Raw genomic sequence first — 14,031 nt, 5'->3', positions numbered from 1 at the left:
GAGAAGGAAGTAAACTGTTGATTGCTGGAACTGCTGAGTGATGATGGACGATTCTGAGGCCATGATGTCTGCTATTATATGTTGTCCCTCTAGGCGCATTCTTCCTGAATGGGAGCACTCGTCTCCGAGCATCCGGTCTGCCTGTGATATCGCTAGTCAATTCCGTCGTTGTATCCGAGAAGCATATGTGCCTTTACGAGGTACGATTGTGAACTTGGTTGTTGCCGTGCGGTGTACGTTGGGCGCAGTTATGCTTCTTGTGATGAAACGGGATAGTGCTCGTGACAATGCATGATCGCCATGACTTGGCTCATGAGGAAGCATTAGGCGTGCTTCTAACCGGATTTGGCCATGCGGGCACAATTTGGCCCGTATTCGCAACGTTCGAGGCCACTCCAGCGAATGTACGAAGGTACGAAGACACCTTCATTATAGATTGCCACGTCGTCCGCGCCCTGCGAAGATGTCTGTGGAAACTACAGTGAGATTGTGCGCTCCATAGACTGACCAATGCTGCTCAAAATTGGAGCCGGAACTGTTCGGCGTCCTCAACTGTCGCTAACGCGTGACAGACGTGACATATGCGTCTGCCAATGTGAAGAGTGAGGGCTTGCGTAAGACGGTGAGCCGAGAGCCTGGCGCAGGGCAAATACGTCAGATGCACCCAGCCAGCAATTTCCGGCGCGTGTGCCTAAACGCAAGGGCGTTGTTGATAGAAGGAATACGCTGCTGTAGTATGACAGGCCTGCTGACTCATAGCCGCGACCCGCTCTCCTGCAGCGGCAAAAGAATCAATCGACTCTGCAAGCTTTTGCAGCAATTCCGGATGAAAGTTGCAATGTGACGCGACTATTGCTTCGCTGCCCGGTGGCCAAAGGCAAGCGGAATACTGCAGTATTTGGTGGCGTCTGGTGCGTTGCTTTCAGGCAGCGCTGAGGTTCTTCAGGACCTGCGCATCGAGAGAGATGGATTGAACTCCCGCCTCTCGCAGTTCAGTGCGAGTCTTGGACAGGCTCATCTCGTCTTGCATAACAGCTTTTGTACCTTCCTCAATTACGAAGACTTCATAACCATGCTCGACGGCGTCAATTGCTGTAGACTTGACGCAAAAATCATGGGCCAGACCAACCACGAACACGTGGGTGGTGCCTGCATTCTTCAACGTGGCATCGAGGTTGCTCATACTGACCCTCGGACTTCGAAATGGAGGACCAAATCCAGAGTAGGATTCCACGCGTGGATCTTCACCTTTGCTGATGACATCCGACAGCTTGTGCTTGTGCAACTCTGGGATGAATTCCGCGCCCGATGTGCCTTGGACGCAATGATCCGGCCAGAGCAGCCTGTAATAACGTCAGCGTTCAAAGGACGCGCTGCCGTGCTGTAAACTTGTAGCATCTGACTCACGTAGTTTGCGATTCCGACGCATTCTCCGGGCTGGTAATGGTATGTGACGACGTGAACGGCTGAGTGCCTGGGTGATTTGATGCAAAGGAAATGTGCTCCTGAGGATGATAGTCCTTCGTGCCCACCTTGATCACGAAACCGGGCCAATCCAGCAGATCGTTGACGACAGACGCGACCTCTCTGCCCCCTTTGACTGCAAGTGAGCCGTTTGGCTCGCAGAAGTCCTCTTGCATGTCCACCACAATCAGCGCTGCCTTGAAAGAGGCCATACTTTCACACTTTGCGCTTTGCGAACGGCTGGCGGCGGTGATGGCCTTCGCGATCACGACAACCCGGTCGAGCGCGAGTCAGCAAAGCCGTTGCCGTGAGTTTGAGGGGCCGCCGAGCTGGATGGCGGCTGTGGCCTTAATCTTGCACCGTTTCACTCAAATTGATGTGCAGAAAGTGACAGAAATCTCGCAATGTTCATAAAGCGCCCAAGTTGTGCGTGTGGAGTTCGCGACCTGGAGTGTCGTAGTGTCTTGATCTCGATGTGGTGCAACAGTGGGTTGTCCGAGGTCGTGTGGAACGGAAACGCAATGGAACGGAACGGAAGGACGGGATGTTGGTCCGGGCCGGCTCTTGGCATTCACTTCGGCACGGCTGCTGCTGCTGCTCTGTCCTCCTTATCACCGGTTGGCTCATCAGTTCATATCTGAAGTCATCACTTTGTGCCCACTTGTCACTCTCCGGAAGCTCCGCACATGTTTCTGCAGACGAAGTGAAACACTAGGCTGCGCGCTTCTGCGAGCGCTGGCTGTGACCACACGCGATCAGCATCCAGTGCGCGATGTCGTCCTCAGGGCCATTAGTCGGATAACAGTAATGGGCTAAACCCCTTAGGAAGCGAGGTCATGTCCTGTGCTGGAGAGACTCTGGTCTCACTACTGGGCCTTTGGCTCGTATCGGAGGAGGATGATTGCACGCAGAACAGTCGCACGAAATCTTCAGGGCCAGCTCAGCATCTCACGCCGCTAGAATCGTCGAGTTCTGGAGAACAAATTTGCTCAGAGGCCGGGAAAGTTCGAATATTGGAGAGAACTTGATGTTCACAGTGATGATGTGCTTCACTCACCACAAGACTTCAAATAGCACTCGTTTCCAACAAGGACACTTCATCGGGCTTTGGCGACTGGCTGCTTGTCATACAAATCTCTCGAACTATCAGAGGCAATATGCGGATCTGGAATGTTGATCAGCAATACCCTCCTTACCTCTGAATAGTTTCATCATGGTTTGAGCTCGACGCATGGACACAACGTGGCTCAAGAGTAAAGCATGCAGAAAGAAGAAAAGAAACACTCGAGGCATGTGGCAGCAAAACACGCAAAATGTCATTTCAGGCCCGAAGGCGCTCTGCTATAAGCTCAATGGTCTGTCGCATACATGTCAGTCGTCTGATGGCATGCTACAAAGCGAGGGAAACAGAGATACTTACAAAAGCGATGGTATCTATGCCTACCATTTGCTCAGCCCGCCATGGCCTGCGGCCGCCACCTCGTCGCTGAGGCACTCGTACCGAGTGTGCGTCCACTCGGTCTGGCAGCGGTCGCAGGCCTCGTGGCCCGGTGCTGGCTCTCGCTGCGGCAGGAATTAGCTGGGTTTTGTGCTTGAGATTTCTCGAGGATCACATGCCTCGGCGATCTTCGTGTTGCAGTAGCTTGTGCCTCCTGCTTCTTGTGCTTTGTTGCACTTGGGTGGATTGGTGGGGCTTGGGTGAATGGAGTCAGTATTCGTTCAGTATATGATGTGCTTCAGGTGAATGTCTTACTAGGTGGTGTAGATGACATCGTCACCTTCTTCCTCGCACTCGACGAGTATGATGTTGTGGCACATCTACACATATGGTCAGTTCACATTCGCTGAATTCACTTTGCAGCTTCGGGCGAAATTCGAGGAGTGAAAGCAAGGGAGTGCCGTATTGCTCAGACAAAGGGGTGGCATCGTGGCCGAGTCTCGAAGGATCCTAACTGAATCGCTCTGTGGGACGACCAACATGAGCAGCATTCGCAGGTAGACCTTGTTTTGCTTGGACGATGTACCCTTCGTGAGAAAACCCCAAGATCTTCTCGATCAAGAATGTGAGGGCTTGCACCGACGTGGCCCAGTGTCTCAACAGGTTCGAATGGGATAGGCTTTTGCTTGTGCGGATGGAGGCTGCTTCGAAGTGGCGAGCTAGCGGTTCGAGCGACTTACGTTGGTGGTGGTTGGCACTATCGAATCGATTCAATCAGCAACATACTCAAAGACAACCTGGAGTCCAGTTCATGACACCGACTCCACGCTGGCAGGGGTTTGGTCGACTTACAGGAGCGGAGGTGGTGATGTGTGAGATCTTTCAAGGCAGACAAGTCAGCAATTGCTCGCGAACACCCCAATTGCCCTGTCTGGCTAGCCGGTTGACCAGTTGCCTGGCTTCTTGATCAAGAAAAGGAGGTGCCTTACAAGTCTTTAGTGATGTGGTGAGGAGGTTCTGCCAGGAGCGGTGCGGAGTTCGTGTCGCTATGTCGAGCTGGCTGTTGTGGTGTGATCGTTCGCTAGGGCAGAGAAGAAGAGCAAGAAGAGCACGAACGAATTTCACCAAGGCACCAGCAAGGGGACCCTTATCGAGAATTCGGCGGCGGCGGTGGGTGACGACAGCGACGTGCTTAGCTGCATAAGGCCGTTTGTCAAGGAGCTGAAGTTCAGCATGCGCGCCGCTTCAATATTGAGCAGTGGATCTACGTGCAGTACATAACTATCCGCACATATCTCGATTTCACAAAAAGCACGCTCTTCGCGCGACATTAATTCCACCGTGCGTAACCAAGACGGTCCACAAAGAAGTAGCTCTGGCATCTTACACTGACACGATCGAATTCTAGCAGCTTCAACAACCGTCGAGCATCGAAGACAAACCGCTTTACGCCCACAGCGTCCCCTTGAGGCTCTTCCCTTAGTTCTTCATCTGAGCACTTTGATCGAGTACCGTCGCCACACAGCCAAACCACCATGCCTCCCTCTCAAAAGCTACCCAAGCTCAAGGCTCTCCACGTGAGACCACCGAATACCAGCACCGATAGTACAAACGCGGAAGAATCGGCGCCGGACGCGGCTCGTCAGGGAGCTGTTCAATCACCACAGTCCAATTCCAGGCGAACACTCACAGCAACTCTCGCCCACGCACCAAAAGTACCGTCGAAGTTGAGGAGAGAGTGGACTTTCCCTGGAACACCAGAGCGGACGCCCGATCGAGTCGAATCAACCTCGTCAACTGATGAGGGCCCCCAAAGCACGCCGAACAATCACGCCAAGTGCGCGCAACGCTTGATCGATGCCCTCAAAGCCACCGCAACAGAGAAAAGCACACCAGCGGACGGGGATGCAGGAGTTCAGGCCTGGGTCGAGAGTATTCTCATGTTAACAACGGCCAAGCTCGCAGGAGAAGAGGGCGACGATTTCTGGCTTGCTTCGAGCATGGAAGATGGATACAACAAAAACAGGGAGGCTCATGGCGAGATGTGGTTGCTCCTAGCTCAGTAAGTCCTACAAAATGATTGTCGATTAATTGATTGTGATTTGGGATTTTGCTGACAAGCGACAAAGATGTCTCAATCGGCAGGCAACCGAGCAGCGAGAGCGAAGACTGTGCCGCTTGGTAGAGGCATTCGTTGAAGGACGCGTTCGTATCGACAGTGAAGAGTGAGGTATTGCGAGGCGGATGGGAATGGGAGCATCAGCAGCGAGTAGGCCGGTTTACAAGGAGGTTATAGTCAGTTAGACACTTGTGCATGATGTCTGCAACTGCTCGTGTGTAACAGTCCACCTTAATCACTGCTGCTCACGTTCTTCTATATGTCTTGGATCGATTCGACTTTAACCTGCCGCGTCGAGAAGGAATGTATTTCATGTGGCATATCGCCCTCCCTAATCAATCGATTCGTGGTTGACACTCATATTCCTCGGTTCCACCTCTCAATTCCGTCGACGTTGTCTTGTTGCTTGCTCAAGCAAATGAACTCTGAGTCAGCGCTTGCGTCGTTGCTGCTTCGATTTTCAGCGAGCGAGGGGTCAGCCTCGCTGGTAACAGCAAACGAGTCCTTCGCGTTGCTTCTCTCCCGTCCATCATCTACCTCCCCATCACTCGAAGTGCAGACAAAGCCGATCAGACTCGACAACTTCCGATAATGGCTTCTCCCGTCTGCCTGAACTGCGCTGCGGAAGGACTCATGTGCATTGCCAGAACGCCAGACTGTTGGCAGTGCATGGCGCGCGAAAGGCAGGTAAGTGAAGTTGCCTGATTGCCATTCCTCTCCTCTGTTCCTCATCGATCTGGCAAGGCTATGCTCCCCAGGTTGGCAACCAGAACCAGTCAATCGAGCACGGCTGTCCGAGAAGTGGTAGTGATCTGCTGCTGATTGCCTCCAGTGTATGTGGTCTCAGCCGGCACCACATCAACAACAAAATACTGCGCCGATCAGCGTGTCACCGTCTGCAGCACAGCGATCACAACGAATTACTGCAACGATTAGCATGCCAGTGCCCCTGGCACCACGACAACAACAGGATACCGCGCCATTTAGCGCGCCGCCGTCCCAGGCACCTTCACAACAAGAAAATGATGCACCGAACAGCGTGCCATCGTCCCCGTTCATACCCTACGTACCAGAAGCTTTCGGCGGCCCACTCCATCCCCTGCCGACACCAGGTCCAATTGCGACTTGGTATGATGCTCCAATACCTGAAGCTCCGTTTCCAGCCCCAGCCTCTTCTCCAGGACAAGCTCCGGGACCATGGGACTTGGTGGCCAACTCCAGAACCCACGAGCTTCTTGGGCGGAACGAGAGCCAAGCCAGAGTGCTTCTCTCCTGGCTTCTGGATATGGCCAAGCAGCCAGGCCCGCCCTTTACATTCGTCCAGCTTCTTGAGCGTACGAGAGACCGGTGCATCCAGAATCGAGACGAGTACTATGACATCTTCGTGAGAATGCTCTACCGGAACAGCCTGCCAAATAATCGAAGGTTCTCGTCCGAGGCCTCGCTTTTCGACTTGTTGCCAATGTATGTCCGGAGATCAAGCCACTTGTGTGTTGCGAGCTCGCTGACATGATCTCTAGATATTTGAAGGGCAATCTCAAACGCGAAGTGTTCGACGAGATGGTGGAGCTGTTCGAGGATTTTCTGAGAAATCAGCAGCATCTGGACAGGAATGGGGAAGAGTGAAGAGAGTGGGAAGGGTGAAGCTTGACAGAACCGGTGGAGACAAATATCGTCGACGAGGCTATCGACCATGCTCAGTGCATCGCGGAGGATTGCATGCCACGAGGCATAAATACGATGAAGGAAGTGGGATTGCCGAAGGGCTGAAGTTGCCATAGCCAAGGCGTCCTGAATCGTGCAGCGATATACATACCGCTTCCAGCCGGACCCGCTCCTCTGCATCTCCAGCCTTGTGGCCTGAATCTTGGGTATCGCGACAACACACTTCACATCTTGGACGAGTGTCTAGCTCTTACTGCAGCTGCCTCGGCTGGCTGGTGCCGTCTCCCCTGCATCTAATGCCTCGTTGAGGCTTTCTTTTCCATCTAGAGCCGCAATAGAACCTCACGCTGCGGATCACTTCGCGATTCCGTGCACCGCTCTGTCCGCCTCGGAACGCGACGTCTGTCACAACCAGTCGATGTAGCGCATTCAGGGTAGCTCCCAGCTCAGCAGGAAGAAATCGGAGGACGACATATCGTGCGAGAGATCGTGTTCTCCTATGACCGAGGCATAGCGATGAGTATGTGGTAGTGGACAGAGGCAGACAGCTATGCTACGAAGCCATAGCAGTCAGAATAAAGACGAGAGGTGAAAGTGGACAGCTTCAAGCTAGGCAGGCCATGTCAGCCGATGGTTCCTGAATGCCTGATGATAGCGAAACTGTTGGCAACCATCGCAGATGCAGGAGGAGCTGTCACCGGCACCGTCACCGCCGAAAAGCAGCCGGAACGACGCCAATGCGGAGCCCATGCGTCATTCACGAGGGAGCATCGCTGGGCCAGGCCATCCGGTGCTGCCACTGCACTCGCAGCATACCGTCGAACAGATCCATCAGCGGTGACTAAGGACAGCTGTATGCAGAGAATGGCAGCAGGCGGCAGGACGACCACGAATATGCAGTATACCGCAGCGTCGATATGCAAGTTGGGCCCGTTCAATGGTCGCCCAGACTTGGTCAGCATGCTGTCAACACTCCTCCCAGCTGCCCCACCACCGCGATGAGGGGCACCCTGCACCAATGAACCACAGCTACGTACCAAGAGGCGCACTTTTTCGCGATGCCCTGCGTAGATGCGTTGACCTGGAGGACAGCTTTAAAAACTTTCACGCGCCCGCCATAGACCGCTTCTCTCCCATCTCACTTTTACCACAAACCATCCATTGAAACCTCAACTCAACACCAAACACCACACACACACACCACCCAACATGCCTCAGAGAATCCCAGAAGCCGAGAGCTTGAAGGAGCTCCTCTCCCTCAAGGGAAAGGTCGTCGTCGTCACCGGTGCATCCGGCCCCAAGGGTATGGGTATCGAGGCTGCTCGCGGAGCTGCTGAGATGGGCGCCGACCTCGCCATCACATACGCCTCCCGCCCCGAGGGTGGTGAGAAGAACGCAAAAGAGCTGTCGGAGAAGTACGGCGTCAAGGTCAAGGCCTACAAGTGCCAGGTCGACAAGTACGAGTCCGTTGAGAAGCTTGTCAAGGATGTCATCGCCGACTTTGGCAAGATCGACGCCTTTGTCGCCAACGCTGGTGCCACCGCCAACAGCGGCATCCTCGACGGCTCCGTTGAGGACTGGAACCACGTCGTCCAGGTCGACTTGACTGGTACTTTCCACTGCGCCAAGGCTGTCGGCCACCACTTCAAGGAGCGAGGAACCGGTTCCTTCGTCATCACCTCTTCCATGTCCGGCCACATCGCCAACTTCCCACAAGAACAGACCTCATACAACGTCGCCAAGGCTGGCTGCATCCACATGGCCCGCTCGCTCGCCAACGAGTGGCGCGACTTTGCCCGTGTCAACTCCATCTCGCCTGGTTACATCGACACTGGTCTCTCCGACTTCGTGCCAAAGGAGACTCAGAAGCTCTGGCACTCTATGATCCCAATGGGCCGTGACGGTCTCGCCAAGGAGCTCAAGGCCGCTTATGTCTACTTCATCTCCGATGCCTCCACCTACACAACCGGTGCCGACCTCATCATTGACGGTGGTTACACTTGCCGATAAATGCACAACACGATGTTTACGAGACACGAGACGAAAGAAAAAAAGGCAATAGTTTGATCATTGCGGTGTCGTGACGAGCATACCGACACGCTGCATGGCGGATGAGCTGGTAATTATACCGTTCCACGGGCAAGCAACGTGGAAATTATGTATCGTAGTTACACATCTTCAATTGTATGCTACGTTCATGGACGAGACCTGTCTCAAATTTTCAACGCTGCCAAAACGTGTTCACAGCCGTGAGGGCCGGTGATCGTGATCTGACTGAATCGCACGATCACAACACATGAGGTCGAGCATCGCTCCACTACGTATTGACCACCAACCCACACTCACATACTGACCGATGTTTTCCCACGATGTGATGTCACGAACTCAAGCCCGAACGAGAGCTGAGGACATACGCGGGGATCATGAAACTGGACGACAAGTTCCTTTTGCTATGCAAGACGCTTTCGATGGAATCATGCTAAAGCCAGTTCCATTCGAACTCAGCGATGCTGTGTCCTCAGTATGCCGATTTCCGCATGGCCATCATTGTTCTTTGATAGCAATTCGACTCAACGCGGGGCAATGATGATTTTTCCGAAAACTTTGCCGATGTCGCTGACTGACGTCTGTCTGCCAAAGTTTGTTCCTCCTTTCGATCGTCCTTACAACTCATCTCGCTGTTCACAACCAGTCTGAGCGCTGTAGAGCTCGATGATCTTCATGCTTCAATGGTATCCCAAGGACGAGACTTCTTACGACTGCAGTGCGACAGCGAGCTTTGTCTGACCAGCTCGAGCAGCCGCTGCCTTTGCCGCGAGTCTAGAACGGGATGACTGACCGCATTTCGTGCAGCAGCTCATTAGTAGACTTCGCAGCTATGATGGTGAGCTTACATGCCGCGTGCCTTTCCTGATTGAAAAGCATGCGTGAGACTGCTTGAGCTTTGTTCAATTGCAGTCTGGTTCGTCAGAGTACTCAAGCTTAGAATTGATTGAGAGTCGTCCTCACGGCGTCATTGTTCAGCATTAACGAACTACGAGCAAAGGAACAACTCAGAAAAAGCAGGCAAAGCAAGAAAAAGAGTCAGCAGGTAGACACGAGGCCAGTATACGCCAACAGAAATGTCGACCCACGCTTCCACAGAAGAGGACAATCAGGAACAAACATTCAACTTACTCTCCCAAATCGTCCTCTCCCGACATTCCATCCGCCGCTTCACCTCCGACCCCGTCCCACCAGCGCTCCTACACTCCTGCCTCTCCCTCGCCCAACACGCCCCCTCCAACTCCAACATCCAAAACTGGCGCCTCCACCTCGCAACCAACACCGCACGCGACCGCATAGTCTCCACCCTAAGCTCCCACGCCTCAACCCACGGCCCCAACATCCCACCCATCCCCCCAAAGTTCACCCACTACCGCTCCACCTTCGGCCAAATCCTCTACGGCCCCCAAGGCTACAACATTCCGCGCTCAGAAAAGACAGCGCACCGCTCTGCCCAACTACGAAACTTCTCCTTCTTCGATGCCCCGGTCGTAGGCATAATCACACAGGACAAGATCCTCGGACTAGTAGATGCCTTGTGCGTAGGCTTGTACATCAATACTTTGATCCTAGCACTTACTGCAAAAGGGCTGGGAAGCTGTTTACAGATCTCCGTGACGGGGTTTCCGGAAGTTTTGAGGCAGGAGTTCCAACTTGACGAGGATCAGGAGATTTTGTGCGGTATTGCGATCGGGTGGCCGGATAAGCAGGATCGTATCAACGATCTGGATGTTCCCAGAGAGGATGTGGAGACTTGTGTGAGGATCTTGGACAGTTGATGAGATGCCACGACAGTGTGTGCATTTCGGAGCCGAATTGATTTTGAGGGATACGCAAGAAGCGTGCGTGATTTCGAGACATGGTTTGGGAACACGCGAGTCGGGGTTGTCAAAGCAATCCTTGGAGACATGCTGGGAAGGTCTGAGTAGTGCTATCTATATAGGGAGGGTTATGATCGGCTGTATTGCGGCACAGACTTATGGAGATGTGAATTTGGACTATATTTTGATGCTATGGAGGAAGTGCAGCGTCCAGCACTGCCTACTTCCGACAAGTAAAGTTCCTAGTCAATAGCCATCATCATGCATAGCCCAGACTCGCCGGTTCCGCATCGTGTCATGCAGGCAAGCGCAACCGCATACTGCGCGCGCCTGTGTATTAGCCCTATCCGCTGAGTCCAAAAGGCAAATGCCTGCCCGGCCGGCGTGCTGCAAGAAATGCCGAAAGAGCAGGCCATTGCCGGGCCTCAAGTTACCGATCGTTGCAAACGTTCCACGGTATCGGGTCCGGAATCAAAAGCTACGACCAGGAAATATCCGGCGTCGTGTCGACCAAGAGGCTTGATTCGACCACGTTGGCCAGGCTGAGTGATTGCAAAGTTACAATGCACGCCGACCATGGTGCCACGAGCGATGAAATTGCCTCGCGTGGACCGTGTGCTGTAGTGCTCTCTCGCTGGGATGGCGACATTCCTAGCATCCGTGCACGGGTTGTTGGTTGGAACTGTGACAGTTGAAACCGATACGTGCCAGGGTATGTGAGTCCCGAGACGGGGAAGATACCGTAGGCATTACGGTATTCCGCGTCTACGATTTTTCTTGGCTCTACTGAGGTTGCACGACGTCTTTCCTTTTAAGGGAATCCTTGTCCTTAGAGTGAGAGCGCGCCCAGAGAATTTCGTCTGGCAGAAAGTTTCGCGCGCAGCTTTGCCCGCTTGATGAGCTATCGCAACCGTGCCTCGTCTACTCGTGATTTCACGATCTCAGTCCGGGACCTCCCTCCAGTCTGCACTCCTGAACCTACCATGGTCCAGGATAGTTGATGCCGGCGAAATGGACTGGATCCGGACGGTTGCAGGCATTGTTGCCGCTGAATTACTTCGTCAATGAGCCGCTTCAAGGCTGGTAACGGGCGTAAGATTGACCCTGATGACGATGTGAGCCGGAACAGCTTCATCTTCATCCTTCCTCGGCAGCGACCAGAGCAGCAATGTGGGTAGTTGGATGGCCGATGCCCTTGGCGTAGCGTGTGGGTTCACCCATACCCACGCTGGGATCGCGAGCGACTGTGCTGTTGTTTACCGCTTGCCACAGAGCATATGCTCTGCTGTCCAGTGAAGCCGGATAGATGAATTGCGTCCAGCTGCGTCGAGCTTCCTCCCAACTTGTGATTCCAAGTTCCAGTGTGAACCGCTTGAGTGATCGCATGTGCTTGTGCTCGCATCGACCAGTAGTAGCGCTGATTGTGCTCAAACACCAGAAAATGAGCTCTTCGAAACAAGTTCCGACAAGAAGATCTGATTGCAACAGCAGAGCTTCGTTGTACAGGCTCTGTAGAAATTGTTGCGCATCAGTGTTCATCGCGAAACGAGTGTAGCCACACAGGGCCAGAGCGGCGAGGCGCATGTGAAGGTAGACCTGGCGAATCGCGGCATCTTCAAGCACTGTTCGCAAAGGACAATATGTCGTTGCGGTAACGTTTTCGACCTCCCATTCGAGCAGAGCCTGCTGTACTTCGTCGAGCCGTACTCTTGCAGCTGGATCTTCTGGCAGCACGTTCGATAGCCTGCTAATCAGCTGCATGAAGCTGGGCAACAGAAGGTGCTGTGTCTTCAATTTCTCGAATGCAGCGGGAAGCGTGCTGGGAAGGAGCGGGGACGCCGATAGCGCTGGTGCGCCAGGGATATCAAAGAAGGGTCGCTTGGAAGCGTAGACTGCCAGATCGTGTCCGGCTGTGTAGATCACGTTGATGGTCGCTGGAGGGAGTATAGTCTGAGCGCCGACAAAGCCTCCAGGTAGATTATTGACGATGGCGCTCAAACCGCCCATGTGGGTCTCGTAGGTGTCCGCCGTGCCGTATTGCTGCCAAGTCGTGCTGGTCAGCTAGTGTACCTTTTGTTTATCGAAGCTTCAAGCCACATTGGGGTACTCACCAGCTCCCATGCGCCCACAAGGGCGATCGCGTCAATGATGGCCTCCCCCACCTGTGAGAAGTCGAGGCCGGCGATAGATTCGTTGATGCCTTCGAGCGCGGTATGCTTGAGTTGGGCCAGTAGAGATGTAGGCACATTCAGTGCACCTGTCACGACTGCGTGGCTGGCGGCATTGAGTAGGATCGCGTGGAAGAGGCATGTGTCGGAGAGCGCTAGCGGCCAGAGTTGCGTGCGCATCGCGTCACGTCCGTAAGCGTCTTGAGGTGGAGCTGCATCGGGCAGAAAGTATTTCGTGAAGTAGTCGACAATCGAAGGGATGACAGGATGCCATTGTGATATGGGGTATATTCGCGTTGTTGGATCGATGGGGCTGACATCTAGGGACTGTGAAGGGCTCCGGGAGGTGATGCTTTTGGTTGGATCGCTCTCTGCCGCCGACGTTGATGAGGCTCTCCGGCTTTCTTCGCTTTGCTCTGTGGAGGAGGTCGGACTTGTCTCTGTTGAAAATGTTTGGCCGCTCTTTTCTGCCAGCTTCCGTGCAATTGTCTGTTTTCTCGCTGCAGCACTAGCCTTGGCGGCTTGCACACGAACAGCTCTTCTTGTCTCATCGCTGATGCCGGAGGGAGCTCCTGCCGAGAAGGGAACGAAGGCGACTTGTCGATTGAGAGGGTCATCTCGTTCCAGCGTTGGTGAAGTGAGCGGACTTTTCGACACAGATCGAGACCTAGGGTTCTTGTATGACCGTGGGTTCGGCATCGGATCGTGATGCTAACGAGCAGCGGGAGATGTTAGCTTAACCGTGAGAGGAATTCGGAGTGCCAGGTGCGACTCCATCCACCTGTGCTAGGGGCATTGCCAACATATAGTTGTCTGACATCTGCCAGGCCATCGGCTAAGCTTTCGATCTGCCCCATTGGAGGCATGGTACCTGCTCCAGCACTTTCACCCTCGTCCCGACGTCCAGGACCCGCTGCTGCGCTCACAGGGACATGCACTGCTATGGACAAGCGGTCTGTGCTTGTGCCGTAGGCGTAGGGCTGCATATCTCAGCCCTGCGCGCATGACCGCGAGAGGCACCAAGCGCGATGGTGCACGTTTAGACGCAGGCGGGCGCACTCTGACACTCCGCAATAGACTGCGCAGGACATGAGGACGGACAGTCATTAGCCAGCCAAGGATACTAAACCAACGCCACAAGCCCACGCTCGTGGAGCAGCGTGTCCAAGCCGGGCGACCACGTTTTTCAGTGCCGGCAGCCCCAAGCGTGCTGCTATGGTAGGAGCTGCCGACCTGGGCGGGGAGCACCAATGGCAGCGTGTGGCGGAGCTGCGGTGGGTGTACGAGATATCAGCCACCGACCTCTCGTAG

The 14,031-nt window shown here is 54.1% G+C and overlaps 6 protein-coding genes across 6 annotated transcripts; 4 read left to right on the top strand and 2 right to left on the bottom strand.

Annotated features, from left to right (window-relative positions):
• Positions 1 to 922: 922 nt before the first annotated feature.
• On the bottom strand, positions 923 to 1,676 carry RHO25_008121 (uncharacterized protein; the record flags this gene model as incomplete). The annotated part of the gene is made up of 2 exons (XM_023600265.2): positions 923 to 1,343; positions 1,408 to 1,676. The coding sequence occupies 2 exons, from the start codon at positions 1,674 to 1,676 to the stop codon at positions 923 to 925; spliced, it is 690 nt and encodes a 229-aa protein (XP_023449666.1).
• A 2,761-nt stretch (positions 1,677 to 4,437) lies between these two features.
• Positions 4,438 to 5,131, top strand: RHO25_008120 (uncharacterized protein; the record flags this gene model as incomplete). The annotated part of the gene is made up of 2 exons (XM_065603031.1): positions 4,438 to 4,964; positions 5,032 to 5,131. 2 exons carry the CDS (start codon positions 4,438 to 4,440, stop codon positions 5,129 to 5,131), a joined length of 627 nt encoding a protein of 208 aa, XP_065459103.1.
• Positions 5,132 to 5,958: 827 nt separating this feature from the next.
• On the top strand, positions 5,959 to 6,647 carry RHO25_008119 (uncharacterized protein; the record flags this gene model as incomplete). The annotated part of the gene is made up of 2 exons (XM_065603030.1): positions 5,959 to 6,485; positions 6,542 to 6,647. The coding sequence occupies 2 exons, from the start codon at positions 5,959 to 5,961 to the stop codon at positions 6,645 to 6,647; spliced, it is 633 nt and encodes a 210-aa protein (XP_065459102.1).
• Positions 6,648 to 7,895: 1,248 nt separating this feature from the next.
• Positions 7,896 to 8,696, top strand: RHO25_008118 (uncharacterized protein; the record flags this gene model as incomplete). Its single annotated transcript, XM_023600263.2, has 1 exon — positions 7,896 to 8,696. One exon carries the CDS (start codon positions 7,896 to 7,898, stop codon positions 8,694 to 8,696), a length of 801 nt encoding a protein of 266 aa, XP_023448830.1.
• A 1,112-nt stretch (positions 8,697 to 9,808) lies between these two features.
• RHO25_008117 (uncharacterized protein) lies at positions 9,809 to 10,510 on the top strand (the record flags this gene model as incomplete). The annotated part of the gene is made up of 1 exon (XM_023600262.2): positions 9,809 to 10,510. One exon carries the CDS (start codon positions 9,809 to 9,811, stop codon positions 10,508 to 10,510), a length of 702 nt encoding a protein of 233 aa, XP_023449363.1.
• A 1,179-nt stretch (positions 10,511 to 11,689) lies between these two features.
• Positions 11,690 to 13,419, bottom strand: RHO25_008116 (uncharacterized protein; the record flags this gene model as incomplete). Its single annotated transcript, XM_023600261.2, has 2 exons — positions 11,690 to 12,592; positions 12,664 to 13,419. 2 exons carry the CDS (start codon positions 13,417 to 13,419, stop codon positions 11,690 to 11,692), a joined length of 1,659 nt encoding a protein of 552 aa, XP_023449087.1.
• Positions 13,420 to 14,031: the final 612 nt, after the last annotated feature.

Source organism: Cercospora beticola, chromosome 5, assembly GCF_033473495.1.
Source record: "Cercospora beticola chromosome 5, complete sequence".
Lineage (NCBI taxonomy): Eukaryota > Fungi > Ascomycota > Dothideomycetes > Mycosphaerellales > Mycosphaerellaceae > Cercospora > Cercospora beticola.
The sequence above is the reverse complement of the archived record's forward strand: the minus strand, read 5'-3'. Positions and strand labels throughout refer to the sequence as shown.